The sequence below is a fragment of the Strix aluco genome, chromosome 12, assembly GCF_031877795.1.
Source record: "Strix aluco isolate bStrAlu1 chromosome 12, bStrAlu1.hap1, whole genome shotgun sequence".
Classification (NCBI taxonomy): Eukaryota; Metazoa; Chordata; class Aves; order Strigiformes; family Strigidae; genus Strix; species Strix aluco.
Genome location: NC_133942.1, coordinates 4,060,367 through 4,080,004, shown reverse-complemented (window position 1 = coordinate 4,080,004; position 19,638 = coordinate 4,060,367). Strand labels below are relative to the sequence as shown.

The 19,638-nt window shown below is 49.4% G+C and overlaps 2 protein-coding genes across 4 annotated transcripts in view; both read right to left on the bottom strand.

Annotated features, from left to right (window-relative positions):
- CSNK1G1 (casein kinase 1 gamma 1) overlaps window positions 1–7,136 on the bottom strand; it is a 110,702-nt gene extending 103,566 nt beyond the window's left edge. For all 3 annotated transcript variants that reach the window (XM_074837836.1, XM_074837837.1, XM_074837838.1), the window contains exon 1: window positions 7,006–7,136. The gene's annotated coding sequence lies outside the window, so the exon portion shown is untranslated. The remainder of the gene's footprint in view (window positions 1–7,005) is intronic.
- Window positions 7,137–13,904: 6,768 nt separating this feature from the next.
- PCLAF (PCNA clamp associated factor) lies at window positions 13,905–17,214 on the bottom strand. Its single transcript, XM_074837326.1, has 4 exons — window positions 17,164–17,214; window positions 16,980–17,057; window positions 16,744–16,897; window positions 13,905–14,314 (listed from the first exon to the last, which is right to left on the bottom strand). The coding sequence occupies exons 1-4, from the start codon at window positions 17,201–17,203 to the stop codon at window positions 14,257–14,259; spliced, it is 330 nt and encodes a 109-aa protein (XP_074693427.1). The 5' UTR covers window positions 17,204–17,214; the 3' UTR covers window positions 13,905–14,256.
- Window positions 17,215–19,638: the final 2,424 nt, after the last annotated feature.

Sequence of the window (19,638 nt, the reverse complement as noted above, 5' to 3'; positions counted from 1 at the left end):
TAAGAGAGCAGCTACTCAGGATATTTAATAAATGATGTGGCCTCCTCTAATGTACCATGTGCAATATGGCCAACTCATCTTAGAAGACTATAGAAACATGACAGCTTCAGAAAAAAAGACAGCAGATTCAGGACTGCAAAGAAACCTTCACTTCTTTGTAAACAGCCGCAATTCTCCCAGCCTAAAGGAATGTCATAATATAATCATAAGGAGGAAAAAAAAAAAAAAAAAAAAAAAAAGGAGCAGGATAGCAGAGGCAGACAGGAAAAGTGTTTTCCCATCTCACCACTGAATATCTCCAATTCCCACATTAAATGCTAGGAGTAGCAAATCCAAGCTAGTCAATTGTCTTCCACAAAGCAGAAACTGTCAGGCTAATCTTCAGGGTAGAATTGCTGTCAACTCTTCAGGCTATTAAGTTATTATCCGGAAGAGATTTGCTCACAGACGAGCAAACCAAAACAGAGGATTCAGACAGGTAACAGACACATACTCATTTCAGAAGATGAGCTGCTCCAAATAGATCTTATGGGAAGGAATAGGTACGAAAAGCCGGGAGAAAATGGTGGTAATCTCACACTGATTGCAATTGGGTTTTGCCAACTTGTAGAAATAAGTGGTCTTTTAAAAGGTAGGTAGTGTCTGATGAACCAGAAGTCAAATAGGTGTTTTAGCAAGGAGTTAAAAAAGAAGGAGTAAAAAAAGAAAGGTCTAGGAGGATTCAATACAGAGATGAAGCAGGCACAAGTCTGAGGTTCTACCTCTCTGTAGAATCACAGAACGGTTTGGGTTGGAACTTCAAAGACCATCTAGTTCCAGCCCCCCTGCTATGGGCAGGGACACCTTCCACTAGACCAGGTTGTTCAAAGCCCCGTCCAACCTGGCCTTGAACATTCCCAGGGAGGGGGTATCCACAGCTTCTCTGGACAACTTGTTCCGATGTCTCACCACCCTCATCACAAAGCATTTCTTCCTTCTATCCAATCTAAACCTGCCCTCTTTCAGCTTAAAACTGTTGTACCTTGTCGTATCACTACATGCCTTGTTAAAAAGTCTCTCTACATCTTTTTATAAGTCCCCTTTATGTATTGAAAGGCCACCTTTATGTACTGAAAGGTCTCCCCAGAGCCTTCTCTTCTCCAGGCTGCACAACCCCAACTTTCTCAGCCTTTCTCCATAGCAGAGGTGTTCCAGCCCTCTGACCATTTTTGTGGCCTTCTCCGGACCCGCTCTAACAGGTCCACATCTTCCTCGCACTGGGGACCCAGAGCTGGATGTAGTGCTTTGGGTGTGGTCTCACAAGAGCAGAGTAGAGGGGGAGAATCACCTCCTTCGAGACAATTCCTTTACATCCTACAGACCATGCTTTCCACACTGGCATTTCTACCACTGCTGACTGAAGCCTTCAGTTGTCTCAGCTCTCTCTGCAGGTCAAGGCGACCACTGCCATAATTTCATCAAAACCAGGAACTCTGCTGGACTCCAAAGGACATAACTTCAGTGACTACCTGTTTGTGTAGAAACACACTACTAAATAACATTGGGAAAGAGCTGCGGCCCGTGGTCCACAAAGATACAGCTAGCAAATGATAGAGGGAAGCTTCTGGAGGCAAAATTCAGGTTGAGAATAGGAAGGCAATGACCAAGAGTTGTGTGACAGCATCTCAAAGAATTGCTCCCACACTCAGGCTTGGACTCATCAGAAACTGAGAAGTTTCTGACGCCTGTACAAGAATGAGGACTGAATTAACCAACACAGCACTGGCACTTGCAACCAAGATCAAAGGCTCCTCTGACACTTCAGAACAAGAGCACAGAAAGCCAGCAGACAGAGGAGCATGCATCTAAGGATGATGCAGCTTTTGGGGGCAATAAGCTGATTCATAAGAACTTCATCTCCTCAAAAACCCTACAGATGGAACAAGAATTAGCCATGTAAAAGAAAGCTAGAAAAAAAAATAATCAAGTACAATAGGATGGAAAGACAAAACTAAGGCACAAATGTATTTCTACATGAATGCTGGAGGTCTAGAAGTAAGATGGAGAAACTCAAATGTCTGTTTTTAAAATGATAATATGACTGTAGTGGGTTCATTCAAAACACAGCGGAGGGCAGACAAGTCAAAGAGACGTTCAAAATATACAAGGACTAAGCAAGCTTTTACAGGATCTAAGCCTTCTTTAGCACACACCACCTAAGATTAATCTAAGTTTATTGTGTCAGGAAGAAAAACCCTTTAAATCAGAATTGCAAGCTTAAACCAGAAAAATATAGTCTCAGCCACCCAAGCAGCAATAGTGGCTGTCACACTATCACCAGAGGGTTGTACAAAGCAGGAAACATGGCATTAAACAGAAACTTCAAATGCTTCCGCATAAACTGCACAAGTGTCAGGTCAATATATAATGCCAAGACTAAGTTCTTAAATAGCATAAAGTGGCTCCTCCCCAGAAGTGGATAAGAGAAGCAGCAATTCCTGCCCTCACCTTGAACGGCAGCTGGAGAATTGGTGTGAGGCCCTACCATGCAATCTGACTGTGCCACAGAAGTCGCAGAAGCCAATCCAGTCAGTATAGCAAGGCGAAATGTCCAAGAAGGAAATGAAATAAAAATTTGTAAGGTTTTATTTTAAAAAATTAAAAAGGTAAAAAGTTGATTATTTAACCCACTAATAAACCATGCATTAGACAGTGTCTCCCAAAAGTTAAAACTGTGTTTTACATCCAGCGTGCTGAGCTTGGCCATGTCTACTCTCCCTGCTTGACCCCAGTAAGGCAAACCAAGCAAATAAGGCTTTGGGTGGCAAAGGACCACTCAGAAGACAAGGAGATAGCAACAACCTCACTTTACACACAAAGTCACGAAGGAGGACGATGGGTGAAGTCCCGTGCATAGTTTCTTGGCTAAAGCTGCACAACGGCACCTGAAAGACACTTGCACCAGCTTTCACAGAACAATTCCGAGGCATCTGAGCAACCACAAATCAGGCAGCCATGGCGGGCAAATGAGAGTTGTCCTAAGGAACGGACTAAATGGACCCAGGGCTAATTATATTTTATAAAATGAAGTCATGTCTTGGGAGTCAGTTGGAGGTTGTGTTGTTTGTTGGTTTTTTTCCTTCTTCCTTTTGCAGGAGACAGAGCATGTGAACAAGGAAAAGGCAGCTGATATGCTTGATTTTTTCAATGAAGTATACTACATGACAAGATCCTTCAAAGCTCTTGTAGAACAAACCTCTATAGGATAAAAGGAAAAATCCTTCACACAGAAAATAACTGGTTAAAAAAAAGATAAGGAAGGGGGAAGAAAGGCATCACCAGTCAGTTTTGTAGTGGAGGGGACTCACCAAAGGATTCTGTTCTGCTCAACTATATTGAGCTGTGCAAGAGAAGGCAGTACTAAGATGACAACATTTGCTACTCTGAATAATTCAACATGATCAGTAAATAAGAGCAATGACTCTAAGGAATTGCAGTAAAATCTCATGATATGAGTGGGTGATACAATTCAAAGTGCAGCACATCAGGAACAACCACTGTAACTTCAAGTTAAAAAAATACGACAGACTGAACTTAAGCCAACACTGGGGAACAGGACACCAGGGCTGTAACAGAGCCCTGAATTTGTTTCTTTCTAGTTTTTTTGGACATCCCCAGTTCTTGTTTTCTGTCTCTTCCTCATCTGTAGGCCACGTAACAAGTAGCCTAACACTTAGTGCCCCGCTTTGTGACTCTCTGTGCAAGGCAGCGAATACCACGATGGTTCAAAGTGAGAGGACAAATCTCTGGAAGAGAAGTGTGAAGGTTACTAAATTCAAACACCTGGCTCAAGGAGATTGTAAACTGCTAGAGAGAGAAAAACAAAGCAGTATTTCCCCAGATTAGATCTGCTGTATTTTGTGTACTCCCCTCCCCAGGCATCTGCTACTGGTTACTAGTGAGCAGGGTACTGGGCCAGATGGATTCCTGGTCTCATCTGGTAGCACTTTTTAAGGCATTATACAGGATTTCATCTGTTAACCTGAAAATACGCAGCAGCTGATTGCCTCAGAAGAGCTGGAAATTGGTTTAAAAACCACAAAAAGGGGGCAATCTCAGAGTAAGGAAGCTGTGCACTAGGTTGCGCTTGTGGTCGCACCCAGCTCACAACTCCGGTCGCAGTGGAGGTCTGTGAATCTGCCTGCTTGATCAATCCCACCAGAATATTTTCCCATCAGCGACTTTGCCATGGAAAGTCAAATTGTTGTCGATACAGAGAACTGGAACAGCATAAAAACTCCTATAGAAGATTAATATAGATGGACCGGAATGAGGCAAGGTCATACACTTCAGACTTCACAAGAAATGGTACTATGAAGTGGAAAGCTCTCTAATCCAAGCAAAAAGACACACAAGGTATTAGCTTGTCACTGTGACCTGTGAGCCATCAATCTGATTCAGACCTGAAGGATACCGGCACAAAGAAATTACCTATGACACCACACAGCATCCCAGAAAGACCTGCCCTGCCATTCTGTGCCCTGCTCCAGTCAGGGGTATTCAGGGATTAGCTTTAAGCAAACACGCACACAGAAGAGATCGACAGAGAACCTGGAAAAGAGCAACTGCAAGCTTGGTGTGTGTGGTTTGAAAATAAGAAGCCAAGAGTTGCGTGCTTTCTGAAAGCACTGAAGGAGAGAAGAGCTGTTTTTATAAGAGACAGCACTGGCACAAACACAGATAGGTACGTACCAGCCACAAATAAAGTTATTGTGAGAATCTGGTGCAAGCTTCCAACCGTCATGGCCAGAGGATAACAGAAGAGCTTTCCACACGAAAACACAGCAAGAAGCCCAGATTGGCCTAAACTAACAAGGACATTAGCCCAGCAGTTGAAAATACACTGCTATAGACTCATAAAGCGCAGAGCTGTGCCTTGTCTTTCTCGCAGCCCAACAGCTGTTCAAAAATAAAAAAGGCACCAGCTGGACACTTTGCTGAGTCCAGAAAATGCAATTTCAGGGCAGGCAACGTTTGAAGAAACACTTGTATCTAAACAAAGTTTAGGTACTTATGCAAGGCATCAGTGTAAAGCACTGCTTTTACCAGATAGTCTAAAATTTCATTAGTCAGCAATATTTTTGCCAAAAGGTTACGATATCAACTGCACCAGGGTACCACTGGCTGCACGTACTTAATATGGAGAACTGAGATTGGCCTGGCCATTTCTCACCATCATCTTCCATGCTTTCTAAGTGCATTTTTTTTTTTTAAATAGTTTTTTTTTTCCTAAACACTACGATATTTAAATTCCAGATTCTTCCTTATCTGGTCACACCTTGCTGGCAGTCACCTTCCCTGTACAAGAACTCTTGCTGATACTTATCACTGGCAGCATCTCTAGCTCATCCCTGACTCAAAGAGCCCTAGTGTCAGTCAGCCTCCACATGAAGACGACAATTCTGGGCATCTCTCTACAACAGCAACGTAGTAAAACCCAAATTCTCCTATCAGTAAAGTTTCACTGCATAGGCAACACTTCCAAAACTTCAGCAACTGGCAGGCAGCGAGGAATCCTCCACAGCTTTCGCAGCCCGAAGAAAGCAATCTCCCCAAACTCATAACTCAAAGGCGCTCTTTGTGTTTTTTGGAATGCGTCTGTGGGAAAGCGCTGCTAATATTTGATAAGGGCTTCTCAATGGGAACAAAGCTCATGCTTCTCAGTTCACCCATCATCCTCTCCCAGCGGGTTGACAGAGTCTGAGTTACCAACGCAGCATTAAACTGGGGATGCACAGAAGACGGTTTATTTAGGAAAATCAAAGCCAGTAGCTGGGGAGCTGAGAGAAGGAAAAGGCGAGTCCTGAAGAACTTGGGGAGTGGCAGCATAAGCTCGTTACACATATGCATTAGGTCACTGATAAAAAAAAAAAAAAATCAAGTCTGAGATCACACCCATGACAGTGTGACTTCGAGCAGGCCACTGTGAGACTGATAACGACAAAGGGGGAAGCTTGAAAATCTCACATGAAGTCAGGACACAGGAGGCAGCAGGTATTAATGGCTGACCGCAAGCTTGGACACTTGCTACAAACTGAAAAGTCAAATCACTGTTGAGAAAGGCCAAAGAGGACGGTCACCAGCAGTGAAATAGATTGGGAAGAGCAGACGACAATTTCACAAGCAATTTGGACAAGACAGTGAACCCCAGCCCGTAAAGTTTAACACCGTGCCAAGGAGCACATATATATCTTTCCCAGACATGGGGGGGAATATTCATTTCCCAGATATAGGTGAAATACTCAACTTTTTCACACAAAGAAGTTGCAAATACACTTACAGGCACACAGAGTGCTTTGTTTCCCTCAGAACTGGGAACACAATCAGGTTTAGAAAAAGAGGTCCCAAGCCACCTCCAGCTGCTCCTTCGGCAGGTGCGCTGCCCCACAGCCCACGGGAGAGGCTTGTCCGGACGAACCCCCTGGCGTGTGCCCACCCCTTCCGAAGCCCACCTTTCTGATGGATTCGCTGCTATCAGACAACACGCAGGGGAGAAAGCCGCCCGTGACGGAGGTGGTGCAGGGTCACCGCACCCCTCACCGGGCCGGTTCCCCTCACCCACGCCCCGGGGCGAAGCGGGACCCCCCCAGGCACCTCCTGGAGCTCAGCTCGGCCAACAACCGGGCTCCCTCAGGGGTCTCTCGGGCCATTGTGAGGAACCCCTCGCGGCCCCCAGCGCCGGCCGCTGCCCTCCCTCGCCGCCGGGGGTGGCCGGTCTGTCCCCCCGCCCCGCACGGCTCCTCCACCCGCCTGGAGCTTTTCACACCGGGAGACCCGCGGCCGCTCCCCCTCCCGCCGGGGAGAGCTGAAGCAGCGAGCCCCGCGGAGCCGCCTCCTCCTCCTCCGCCACCGCGGGAGGCGCGGCCCCGGGAAGGCGGCTGGGCCGCGCCGCGGAGCGAAGCGACCGCCCCCGCCACCGCCCAAGCCCCGCCGCCACGGCGGCCCCGCCGCCCCCCGCGCCCGTACCTGGCTCCGGCGGCGCTGGGCTCCCCGGGCGAGCGAGCGAGGGAGCTGGGCTGGGCTGGGTTGGGCTGGGCCGGGCTGGGCTGGGCCGGGCCGAGCCCCGCCACTGCTCTCCCCGCGCCCCGCCGCGGCTCCTCCCTCCGCCGCGCTCGACGGGGAGGGCCCCGACCCGGAAGCGCTCCCCCCCTGGCCCCGCCCCTCAGCGAGCACCGCCCTATGGCAGCAGCGCGCCCGCGCCGCCCGCAACCGCTTCCGGGTCGCCGCGACGGCGGGTTCGCCCTAGCAACCGCGTTCCGTTGCCAGGCGGAAGCGGCGCCCGGCGCGGCGGCGGCCAGGCCTCGGCGGGGCAGAGGCCACGGCCCCTCCGCAGGAGCGGGCCCCGCCGGGGCTGGCGGGGGAGTCAGCCAGCAGGGCCGTGCCTGGGGCTCAGCAGCCCGCCTCGCCGCAGCGCCGGTGCCTCCCGCTCCTCCCCGCCCTGCAAAAAGCCGCCGCGACTGAGAGGGGAAAACCTGCTTATAACAAGGGAAAAATACACAGAGAAAGCTAGGTGATAAAACAGAGATCTTAAACTTAGCCATGAACTGATTGTTGCCTCGAATCTCCTCTGCCTGCAGCACCTCCAAGGGTTATTTGTAACGAGCAACGTTGGACTAGATGATTAACGGTTGGACTAGATGATCTTCAAGGTTCCTTCCAACCTAGATGATTCTGTGATTCAGAGCACTTCAGGCGGAAAACGGGGCTCCTGAAACACCTCAAGTCCTGCTAAAAGCCCATAATACCCCAGCTTTCAGTAGCTGGGAGGAAGCGTGACGGGTCAGCAGCAAAAACCCGCCAGGGATCGTCGCTGGGATGCTCCCTGGCCGCCTCTGGAAAGAACTTGACATTTTCCAGATTATTTTCTTTTTAATTGCAATACGCCTTGAAAATGGTTAAAAAAAAACACTGTGAGAAAAACCTTCATCCCCAGCCTGCGGCTTGCCGGCCCCCGAGCCCGTGGGACCATCTCGTTAGCCACTCAGTCACAACTTGTCAGCGCATGGCCCCTGCCAAGGACGAGCCAATTCAAGGATGAATTTTGAAAAATCACCTGGAAAATCTGTTTAGATCCATAGGTGTTAAAATTATATCTTTTCCCTGCTACCTCATATTCCCAAGGCTGGACTTGTAAATTTTCCCCTGGTGTGATAATTAAGCAGAAAATAAATCCCAGGTTTAGTAAAACTTGCTAATGCTTCATTTTTGGTGTTTTGCTTACTCGTTCTTCTATTACATATGTGCAGTCTGCCAACTCAGTTACAACAGTTTTACAAAAGTTTTAAGTCAGCGATATTAACATTAAAAAAAAAAAGAAGCCTTAATCCAGCCTGTCGTGGCATCACCACGTCTAACACTACTCTGAGCCTCTGCTCTGGGATGAGCTTATTTTGCACTGTTTGTCTCTTTGTGATATTACTAATGAAAAAAAATAAATATTAGTGTCACCCCATCTTTGATAAAAGGAAGAGGCACTGGGGATTAACCACTTTTGCATCCTTAAGATTCAGCACTCCCATTTTTCAAGTGCCGTAAGGAGAAGATGGTATGAAGCAGCTTATGTTATTTTGGGGCAGGACACACATCCCCGGAGGGCTCAGGGGCAGCTGCATCCCTGCCTGCATTTTGAAATACGCTTCATCGTTCACACAGAAATTCTACCATCATCCGAATTTTCCCCATTTCTGCTCTGAACCATTCGCGAGTATCTTAATTCTGAATATTTGTTTAACATCAAACAATTTCAGTCTGAGTAATTCTTTTGGTAAGTCATATTGAACATGCTGATTCTCATTAGCCCGGTGATAATCCCCTGGGAGCTTATCAGAAGACTGGCCTGCATGTTGAAAGACATATGTGGGTGAAGGGAGCTTGCAGTGACCCAAAAACTGCCCCGCTGGAGGTTTTACCAACCGATACTCATCTCCTCATCCTCGACCAAGACAGGTGAGAAGCCGGACCGATTCCCAAGCACCTTATTATTAACAGAAAGGAAACATCCTGCTTTTATTCTTGAAACTGCTGCAGCATCTCCGGTTGGGATGAACCGGCTCGTTGCCTTGGGGAGGACGGCTGGAGCTGGTGGGCAGGACAATACCCCTTTGTCCGGGGCAGCAGGAAGGACAATGAAGCTCCTGTTCAGGATCAGGCACAGGGAGGCACCACCCCAGCACAAGCGCTGGAGCAGCGTGGGCAGGGGGGACCTCGTATCCCTTTGGGTAATGCTGGCTGTGAGCATGCAAAGAGAAAGTCAAAGAAAAAACAAAGATTAAAACAGCATTTTTTGGCAGGAGAGTGAGAGCAAAGGAGCAACCACATAGAGCGAGAAGGTTCCAGGGTCTCGTCCTTCTCTCTTCCGACGGAAACAACCCCTGTAATCATTCAATCCAGAGCAGGAATATATGCAAACAGCCTTGGCGTTTACTGAAATTAATAGCGCTCCTGTGCAAGAGGGCATCCTGTGCAACTCCCTTAGCATAAGCAAGCAGCAACTCAAAACTGCAGCATCCACAGCAGGGAGGCTTTATTTCAAGGAGTGGGAAGTAAGAAAGCCAGCAACATTAAAGGGATATCATACATACCATGGTGCAGCAGAGTCTGGTAACAGTAGTCTCTTTTTTTAGGAAAAGCCTTGAAAGTCAGAAAAAGAGATGAAAACCCCTCATATGGGGGATGAGGTCCCTGAGGTTTCACGTTGGATTTCCCACGGCAGGGCGAGAGGGCAACAACCCGACAGCTGATGGCCTGTTCCCTCTCCCCCCCCGCCTGCGTCCCCGTAGCAGGGACATCTGCTCTCCCCGCCGGCCAGCTGCCCCCCGCGCGGCCCCGGCTGTGGGAGAGGAGGAGGAGATCCTTCCAGCCCAGCCAAGCTGGAGCCAACGTTTGGTCTGTCCTGTTTCGGACACGAGAGCAGAAGGACTCTGCTGGGAAAAGCTTGAAAACGCTCTGGAGCAGCAGGACTTTGTGACTAGCCCATGCTGTGAAGAGGGAAAAGCCTTAGGTGATGGGGATGGAAAAGGATGTGGTCGATCCCACCACGCTAGCTTGCTCAGACAAAGATCATTTTGTCCCCTAAGATTTAAAATTGAACATATTAGACCCTTAGGATTTCTTATCTTCTAAACACTACTATCTCCTCTCCTAAACACCCTGTTTGTGCTCATTTTGCAGTTGTTTGTGGAGCACCCAGGAGCACCTCCTGAGACACGCAGCTGGTCATGCCAGCAGTGAAGCCCCTGTGCTGTCACCCCATTTCCACGTCCCCCTTGCCTGCTCTTCCCCCAAGCCACCCCTCACCCTTTTCCCCCTTCCCACCCCCAACATCACTGCCCATCCAGCAGCAGCTCAGTCCAAGCCCCAGCACAGAGGGAGAAGGGGCGTTTTGGCCATTCTGTGGGGAACCAGCCCTTTTCCCAGAAGAGAAACCTTGCTTCTGCTGCCCTGGGTTGGCTTGATAGACCAAGAGCCATCAAGTTGTCGGGACCAGCAATGAACTGCTTGCAAAGTAGGTCCATCCAACATCCCCCAGGAAAGGTCCAGGTGCCCCCAGCCTGGGTCAGAAGATGCTCCTGAACCTTTCAGGTATGGGTGGGGGTCCCAGCCAAGGCTGTTGAGGACAGTTTAACACTCATTAGTGCTCTCAGGGCTGCATCATTCTTGAGGTCAAGGGTCAGAAAATTATTTTGGACTGTCTGCAGAAAACTCCATATGTTGAAGATGGGGAAAAAAAAAAAAAAAAATCTGTTGAGGGGAACAGGTTTCCCTCACTGCCTGTCCCTGCCCCTCCAGCACTGGGTTTGAACAAGCCACAGTGATTAGCCACAGTGATTTAGCCAGTGAAACAGTGGGTGATTTTGCTGATGACATTTTCCTGGGGAGACCATTACCTGGCAAGATAACACTGACTCTCAGGAAATAACAAGCAATTTCAGTCCCTCATCCATACACATATATATTCCCTGCATGTTACCTAAATAAACAAACTGGAAGAAGGCAGAAGGAGTGTTGCCCCGATCCCAGGCACAGTCCTGCGTTTGGTAGCTGGAGATGCTGCTGACATCTATTGTCAGCTCTGGGTATTTAATTTTTTTTAAGTGGATGCTTGCAAGTGTGTTTGTAAATTGAGATTAATAAATTGGTCAGTGCAGGGTCACGGTGGTGGGTCTTACTTTTGCTGGCAGGTTGCAGCTTGTTCCCGTTCTCTATTTTATAAATTAAATTTAAAATCCTAGTTACAGAAGTCATTCACAAGCACTGGGCTTTAACTGGTTTTCTATTCCCCTCTTGCCCCCCCCCCCCCTTAAAAAAATCAGGGAGTTGTGGTATTCATACAGATTTAACCAAAATAGCATCCTTAGCAAATAATTTTTTAAATTTAAAAAATGAGCCAAAAAATGAAACTACTTTGTAGTAATAATAACCAACTGAATTTCCAGCTGATTGTTCCCCTTAAGAGGTTCTTCAGACTATACCTTTTGCCTTAAGACTCTAGAAATCCCATGGCATGGGGAAAACCTCTGTTATGTGGTGCAATATTACACCGAGTGCAGTGATACAACCAGTTTATCCTTGTCTTAAATTTATTTTCAACACCATACATGACCTTTCTTTACCATGTTAAATTTTGCCATTAAGAATATTGCTGGATTAAAGCATTTGTAGCCACAAATTGTTCAGCAATATATTTGGGGTGGCATGGAGCAGGTATAGCTCCCCAAGCAATCAAACACCTACAGACCTGCAAAACACAGCACTGTTTTAATAAGAACTTTTTTTAATTAGAGCAATGATAGCTGGGGAAAAAAAAAAAAAAGCAAAACCAAAACAGGCAAGCTTTTGGGTCTGGAAACCTTCTACAAGTCTTTGGGGTCTTATCTACAAATTTTATTTTCTAGTTGCCTGGACCTCTTTTACTTTAGCACTCTCTCCCTCTTAAGAGTTTTTTTTCTCATTTTCAGAATAGCTGGATGCTGTTACAGCTTCTCCTACAAAGCTGAGCTCAAAAGTTAGCAGCAGGGGCACGGCTGGAGCTAAAGCAGCTGCCCCAGCGCAGCATCCCCGCTCCCACACCCAGAGGTACTCTCCCACTGGGATGGGAATGCACCCAAGCAAACACCTTTTCAAGAATTTTGCCCAGAAACCACTACATGAAAGAAATCTGGGCCTTAGCTTTAAGATTGCAGTTCCTGATGTAAACATGAGGGTTTTCTTTTACTTGTGCAGAGCAAGCATACTTATTTATTAGGAGCAAAAGCAGTTCCTTAACACCAAATTTTGCTCTTTTATGAGATTTTACAGCAGGGTGGATGTGTACCGGATAAGCAACTATTTGACCCCGAGCTTCTTTTGTGCACAGTGTGCACACCGCATCCTTCCACAGCCTCTTATGTTCCTGCTCCACCAGGTTTCAACTTTTTAATGACACATACATCAGAGCGATCCAGAGACTCTTTGTTAAGGTCTTCACCAGCAGCGTTCCTTGACCATTGGCCTGGGAGAGCAGCCTTGATTTAATTTTTTCAAGAGTAGCTCTTAGTCCTTCTCCCTCTCCCAGCTTGCAGCTGCGTGTCTCTCAGGGGGCTGATGAACTCAACTAGCACAGGAGTTGATGCAGGTGATGTGATGTGATGCTCTGACAAAAGTGCAGCAGGTTTTGCTGGCTCCCAGGCAATTTTAGAGGAGAAACTGTGATTGAGGACTACAGTTAGTTTGGCAGGTCAAATGGCAAAGGAAAGAGCCACCCACGGTGCCTCTGTAGCCGCAGGACCTGAAGAAGCACAGGCACCACTCTGCCATAGCTGGGATTCCCTGCTTGGGAATGCCCACCCCTGCTCTCAGTGTGAGCATCAGAACTATGCCAGCCCCTGTCCTCACACAAACGAGCCCTTAACTGCACCAGGAGTACTTCATTCAGGCTAACGAAGGCGTAGGAGAGCATTTCTGCATGCTGAGAATTTGTCCTTTGCCAGAAAGGCTGAGATAACTAACGAAGTTACTAAGATCATTACGATCTTCCTGGCCTCTCTGCACCAAGAAAACACCTGCTAGCAGAGTGCTAGCTGAGCCCTTTCCTGTCTGACACGAGTACCCAATGGTCTGCAACAGAGAACGCAGATAAGATCTTATGCAGCTACTTACAGAACAGCCTGTTCGGTGTGTTACCTTACTAGGACTGTGCTTCAGTTCACTAAAAAATAATCAGAAAACAAGTTTTTTTGTTATTTTGTGGGATGTCAAAGAAGTCTGTAGTTTGTACAGCACATCATCACAAGCTCATTCCCCTTAATTTACATCATTTTTTTTTTAAATTTCTGTTAAAAAGAAATCTTCATTTGCTACTTCTCAAACAACTTTAACTGCTTTCCTGTAACAACCCGCCTTCTTATTTGTAGCGTTTTTAGGAAGAGGCTTTTAGACAGTGTTCACCACTTTCCCACCAGGCTGAGCTTCTACAGCTGCCTCTAAATTCTCCTCATGTGCACTCACCTTTTCATCAGCTCAACTATACTTTATCATTTGTGGTGCTTCTAAGGAAGAGCAGAAGCAGAACCCCTGAGAGTAAGACCCATCATTTCTTTTCCACAAGACCCCACTCTTTCGTATAAGTTACCCCAAAAGTTGTGTGACAGCCTCAGGCCCTTCACAGTAACAAGTTTTGTTTTTAGCAGTTTATTGCTCCCCAGGCTTTCAGGGTCTTGATTCATTAGAACAACACAGTTTGCTTTAATTAAACTTCACCTCTAAATCGTAGCAAGTGACACCTGCCCTTCCACCTCACCAGTGTCTTTTCAAATCCAGCTTTCCCATCTTCGGGCAAAGTGGTTATCATTAAAAGCTTTTACTTCAATAAAGACATGACACGGATGTATTTTCAAGATGCTTCAGTCTATTAGAAAACTGAGGATCCTGCAGAACAAGCATGATCACGCAAGTCTCAGACAAGCACAAGGCAATCAAAAGCTAACAGCTGCACGGTACGCAGGAGTCACCGAGGAACTCAAGGAAACCAAGATAAAAGTTAAAACAGTAATTTATACCGAATGCTAAGCTTCAAAAAGTAAGTATTTATTTCTTCACAATGCTCTTGCAGTCTCTCAAACTCTGTAGAAGAGCTGAACATAATGCATAGCAAACTGTAAAAAACTATACAAATATACAAAAGCCAGCTCAAGTATAGGAGACACGTGGTTTATCATTAAAGTCGGAGTCAGATCATGTCTACTCTTCTTCAGAGGACTTGCCATCTTCTGCAGGATCTGGTGGCAGGGGGCAAGCTCTGTAAAAGCCATTATCAATTCAAAAGAGTTAGCAGAACTCAAACAACTCCTGTTTGAAAGTCTAACAAAGCCCTTTTCTTGGAGGCTGGGTGACCTAAATGACTTTAATTAGCCCCGGGCTGCACCTTAACACATTAGGATAAAGTAGCTTGTATCAGTCCTAAGTGCTAGAAGCCCAGATTAAACAGCACACACCTAACTTGCAAATGGGAAAGCCTACTTCAGTGCAGAAAACATCACACACTGCTACATCCTCAGGCATTCTCTGCACCTCCTTCTCAACCCAGGGGGCCACATGCAGGTTCCACACCATCTCTCGGAAGCTGAAAATTTAACTCTTGTTTCATGCCTGAGTTCCAACCTGGCTAACTTAGCCACATGACTGAAAAAAACCCACTTGCACAGTTAAGCAAGTACAACTCTTGCTTCTTCCAGAACATACTGGGAAGCTGTAAATTGTTTTATATGATGATGCTGTGTGTTCTCTGCAGGGTTATCACTGCCTGGTCCTTACTCAACCAAATTCCAAATGGAAGAGATGAAAGTTTTACAGCACTAGAGTGCATGTCTTTTGTTTCTCCAGGAGGTAGGGTGTGTTTAAAAGTCTTGGTTTGCTTGTCCTTCAAGAATGCAGGAGTAATTCTTATAGGTACCCCCCAGACAGTTTAGGATTATCTATATTTGGTGAAAAAAAAACCCACCCTTGGCATTGGAGAACAGAGTGTCTGTAAGACAATGTTTCACACTGCTACAATTTTAGTCAGTAGCGCAGCCTACAAGTTAATCTTTGAAGTGTCAGCTTGGTAGAGCAATTCAATTTCTGATGTACAAAAGTCACTAGCAGTCTCCGAAGATTTTCTGAGACAGAGCTGACAACCACAGAGTGTCACACGCAAAAAAAGTATGTCTGAGCACAGAGAATTTGCCTGAGCTACCAATTACTCCACCCATTTTTAGAAAACCCTCATGACGCAGTGGAGACAGATGCTGCGTTTTACCAGAATTTGCTGAGAAACACTATTTCAATGAAGATACGAAGCTTAAGAGACATGCCATCAACTTCTTAGTGGTTGCTTGCTCCTTCAAAAAGAAATTGTAGTTTCAAAGCAGTCACAGAGGAAAACTAGTCACATACTTGCTTCATCCAAGGTGGCACTGACAGGCCTCAGCGCACCCCTCGCAGGCAGCCAGGCATGCTGCAATCGGCACGGTTTGAAAGTGCCAGGGATTCTGCTGTTCAGCATCACCCCACAGACCACACTTGACACCACCAGCACATGCTTTAAAGCAGAATCACAGAATCATCTCGGTTGGAAAGCCCTTGAAGATCCTCCAGTCCAACCATGAACCTCACCCTGACCGTTCCCAACTCCACCAGATCCCTCAGCGCTGGGTCAACCCGACTCTTCAACCCCTCCAGGGATGGGGACTCCCCCCCTGCCCTGGGCAGCCCATTCCAACGCCCAACAACCCCTTCTGCAAAGAAATCCTTCCTAAGAGCCAGTCTGACCCTGCCCTGCCGCAGCTTGAGGCCATTCCCTCTTGTCCTGCCGCTGGTTCCTTGGCTCAAGAGACTCATCCCCCCTCTCTGCACCCTCCTTTCAGGGAGTTGGAGAGGGCCAGGAGGTCTCCCCTCAGCCTCCTCTTCTCCAGACTAAACCCCCCAGTTCCCTCAGCCGCTCCCCATCAGACCTGTGCTCCAGACCCTGCACCAGCTCCGTTGCCCTTCTCTGGACACGCTCGAGCCATTCAATGGCCTTTTTGGAGTGAGGGGCCCAAAACTGAACCCACTCATCGAGGGGCGGCCTCACCAGTGCCGAGCACAGGGGTAAGATCCCTTCCCTGTCCCTGCTGGCCACACTACGGCTGATACAAGCCAGGATGCCATTGGCCTTCTTGGCCACCTGGGCACACTGCTGGCTCCTGTTCAGCCGGCTGGCAATCACCCCCCCGAGGTCCCTCTCTGACTGGCAGAAAGTAACGCCACGGAGCACCCACAGCAGTGAGGACAGCTGCATGCATCGCTGCTGCTCTGCGGGCAGTTTTAGCTCAAACAGCTTTTTAATTTTTTTTTTTTTTTTTAGAAGGAAGTGAACATTAAGTTCAGGCAGCGTGTCTGGAGAGCCGGGCTACAGCCGACCGCTGAAACTCCTCAAGCGTACAGAAGAGGTTCATGTTGCATTTTGCCTCTCTGATGCACCGAGCGCCCCTTCCCTGTCCGTTACCCCAAGGTACGACACTTCTGCACCTCCTTCACCCCCCCCTCGATGCAGTTCGGGTTTGTGGGGCCTTGCAGCGCTGTCTCCGCGGTGGAGAGCAAACCCACGAGTAAATACCCCCCTGAGAAAGCCCCGGCGTTTCCCGGGTGGGGCTGAGACAAACGGGGGTTGCCCCACCCGCCCCCGAGCCCCGGGGGGCTGACACCTACTTTTTAGCGGCCGGGCCCGGGCCGCTGCTCCCCGCCGCCTCTCCGCCGGGCGCCCGGTTCTCCTGCGGCAGCCGCAGGAACTCGCCGATGCCCCTCTGCCAGGCGGGGACAGGCCTCACGCACACCGGGTTCCCCCCGCCACGGCGGGCCTCGCCTGCGGGGAGAGCGGCCGTCAGCCCCGCCGCAGGAGGAGGAGGAGGAGGAGGAGGGGAGCCCCGGCCGCGCCCCGCTCTCACCTTTCTTAGCGGCCGGCGACGGTCCCGCGTTGAGGCTGCTGGAGCCCAGCACCTTCCGGGGAGCGCGGGCGACCAGCACTGCAGGGAGAGCGAAGCGGTGAGCGGCGGCCCCACGGAGCAGCGCGGCGGCCCCACGGAGCAGCCCCCCAGCCCCATCTCCCCCTCAGCCCGGCCCGGCCCGCACCTTTGCGGCAGCCGCCGCTCCCCGCCTTCGTCCGCACCATCCCGCCCCCGGCGCCGCCCGGCCCGCGCGGGGAGGCCGCGGCGAAACGCGATTGGCCAGCGCCCGCCAATGGGAGCGCGACGGGGCTCCCGCGCCGCTCCCCTCAGGGCCGGCGGTGCCGCCGCCCGCTCCTCAGTGTCTCCTCAGCGCGGGTCCCCTCCGGGTCTCTCCCCTTGTTGAAGGTTAAACTTTGAGAACAATGTAGCAGTGTTAAGCTTAGGTCAAGAAAGACATCGAGGTGTTGGAGTGTGTCCAGAGAAGGGCAACGGAGCTGGTGCAGGGTCTGGAGCACAGGTCTGATGGGGAGCGGCTGAGGGAACTGGGGGGGTTTAGTCTGGAGAAGAGGAGGCTGAGGGGAGACCTCCTGGCCCTCTCCAACTCCCTGAAAGGAGGGTGCAGAGAGGGGGGAGGAGTCTCTTGAGCCAAGGAACCAGCGGCAGGACAAGAGGGAATGGCCTCAAGCTGCGCCAGGGCAGGGTCAGACTGGCTCTTAGGAAGGATTTCTTTGCAGAAGGGGCTGTTGGGCGTTGGAATGGGCTGCCCAGGGCAGGGGGGGAGTCCCCATCCCTGGAGGGGTTGAAGAGTCGGGTTGACCCAGCGCTGAGGGATCTGGTGGAGTTGGGAACGGTCAGGGTGAGGTTCATGGTTGGACTGGAGGAACTTCAGGGTCTTTTCCAACCCAGATGATTCTGGGATTCTGTGGAGGGGAGGCCCGGCATATCCGTGTGCCACCTCCTTCCTGGGGAGCAGTGCTGGGGCCGAAGGGCTGACCAGCCTGGGGAGGTGAGCTGGGGCGGGGCCCATGGCCGTGCAGCCTTCAGTGGCCCTGTGCATCCACGACAGATACCCCGAGGGAGCCATGGCCACTGGCACTGGGTGGCAGCTGATGGGAGTGGGCTGAGGGGAGCAGCTCTGAGGTGACTGGTGTGAGGGTGTTGTCTGAAAAGTGGATTTGTCACCCGATGTGCAATAGTTCTATAATCACACACTCGGGAGAGATATTGCTTATTTATTTTAGGGTTGCGCAAGCCTAGATGCTCAGTGGTTTCCCACAAACCAAGCGCACCAAGGTGACATTTTGCGCTATATTTATACACAAAACTTGCAGTGTTAGTGATTTTCCAAGTCCATCCTCTCTACGATTGGTTAGAAATTTACATACAATTATAACAGTTCTGACACCATACTTCTACTACTATGCATGCTCAGAGGAAGGGTCTTCACCTGGGCAAAGATCTTCTTGACTTATAGGCATGATTTTTAGTATTATGATGAGGGTAGCTCAGCTAAGGATACATGGACCTTGAGTTTGCTTTCTCAGATGGCACTGTATCTTCAAGGTCTAATGGCTCTGGGACACCCTTGTTCAAAGAATATCTACTTGTTCTGCTGATGAGGGATGCCTTTGGCTTTAACATAGACCAAGAACATTGAATCATGGAATCGTTCAGGTTGGAAAAGACCTTTAAGATCATCAAGTCCAACTGTTAACCTAACATTGACAAGTTGACCACCAAACCACGTCCTTAAGCATCGCATCTTTTAAATACCTCCAGGGATGGTGACTCAACCACTTCCCTGGGCAGCCTGTTCCAGTTGCTGTCAACCTTTTTAGTGAAGAAATTTTTCCTAATATCCAGTCTAAACCTCCCCTGGCGCAGCTTGAGGCCATTCCCTCTTGTCCTGACGCTGGTTCCTTGGCTCAAGAGACTCATCCCCCCTCTCTGCACCCTCCTTTCAGGGAGTTGGAGAGGGCCATGAGGTCTCCCCTCAGCCTCCTCTTCTCCACACTAAACCCCCCCAGTTCCCTCAGCCGCTCCCCATCAGACCTGTGCTCCAGACCCTGCACCAGCTCCGTTGCCCTTCTCTGGACACGCTCGAGTCATTCAATGGCCTTTTTGGAGTGAGGGGCCCAAAACTGAACCCACTCATTGAGGTGCAGCCTCACCAGTGCCGAGTCCAGGGGTAAGATCCCTTCCCTGTCCCTGCTGGCCACGCTATGGCTGATACAAGCCAGGATGCCATTGGCCTTCTTGGCCACCTGGGCACACTGCTGGCTCCTGTTCAGCTGGCTGGCAATCAACACCCCCCAGGTCCCTCCATGGCAGCGGGGCTCTCGCTGCCCGCTGCTCCCTCCCTGCTGCCCACCTCGTTGCAGGGGCTGGTACCCACGTCCCACAGCCCAGCAGTGGCACTCCCCCCTGTTGATACCGCAGCAGTCCTGGAGGGGAGAGGAGGAAGAGTGATGCGGCTCCCTGCTGTGGCAAGTTGTGATGGCTGTGCTCAGCTGAGGGCAGTGCTGCCGACACCACCAAGCCTTTCTGAGAGAGGGAAGTTTGTTCCCTTCCCAGGTGCTAGCAGAGATGAAGCCTTGGCTCCCAACGGTTTGCTGTCCACCTACAGCATTTTTAAAACCATGTGGGTGAGTCACAATGG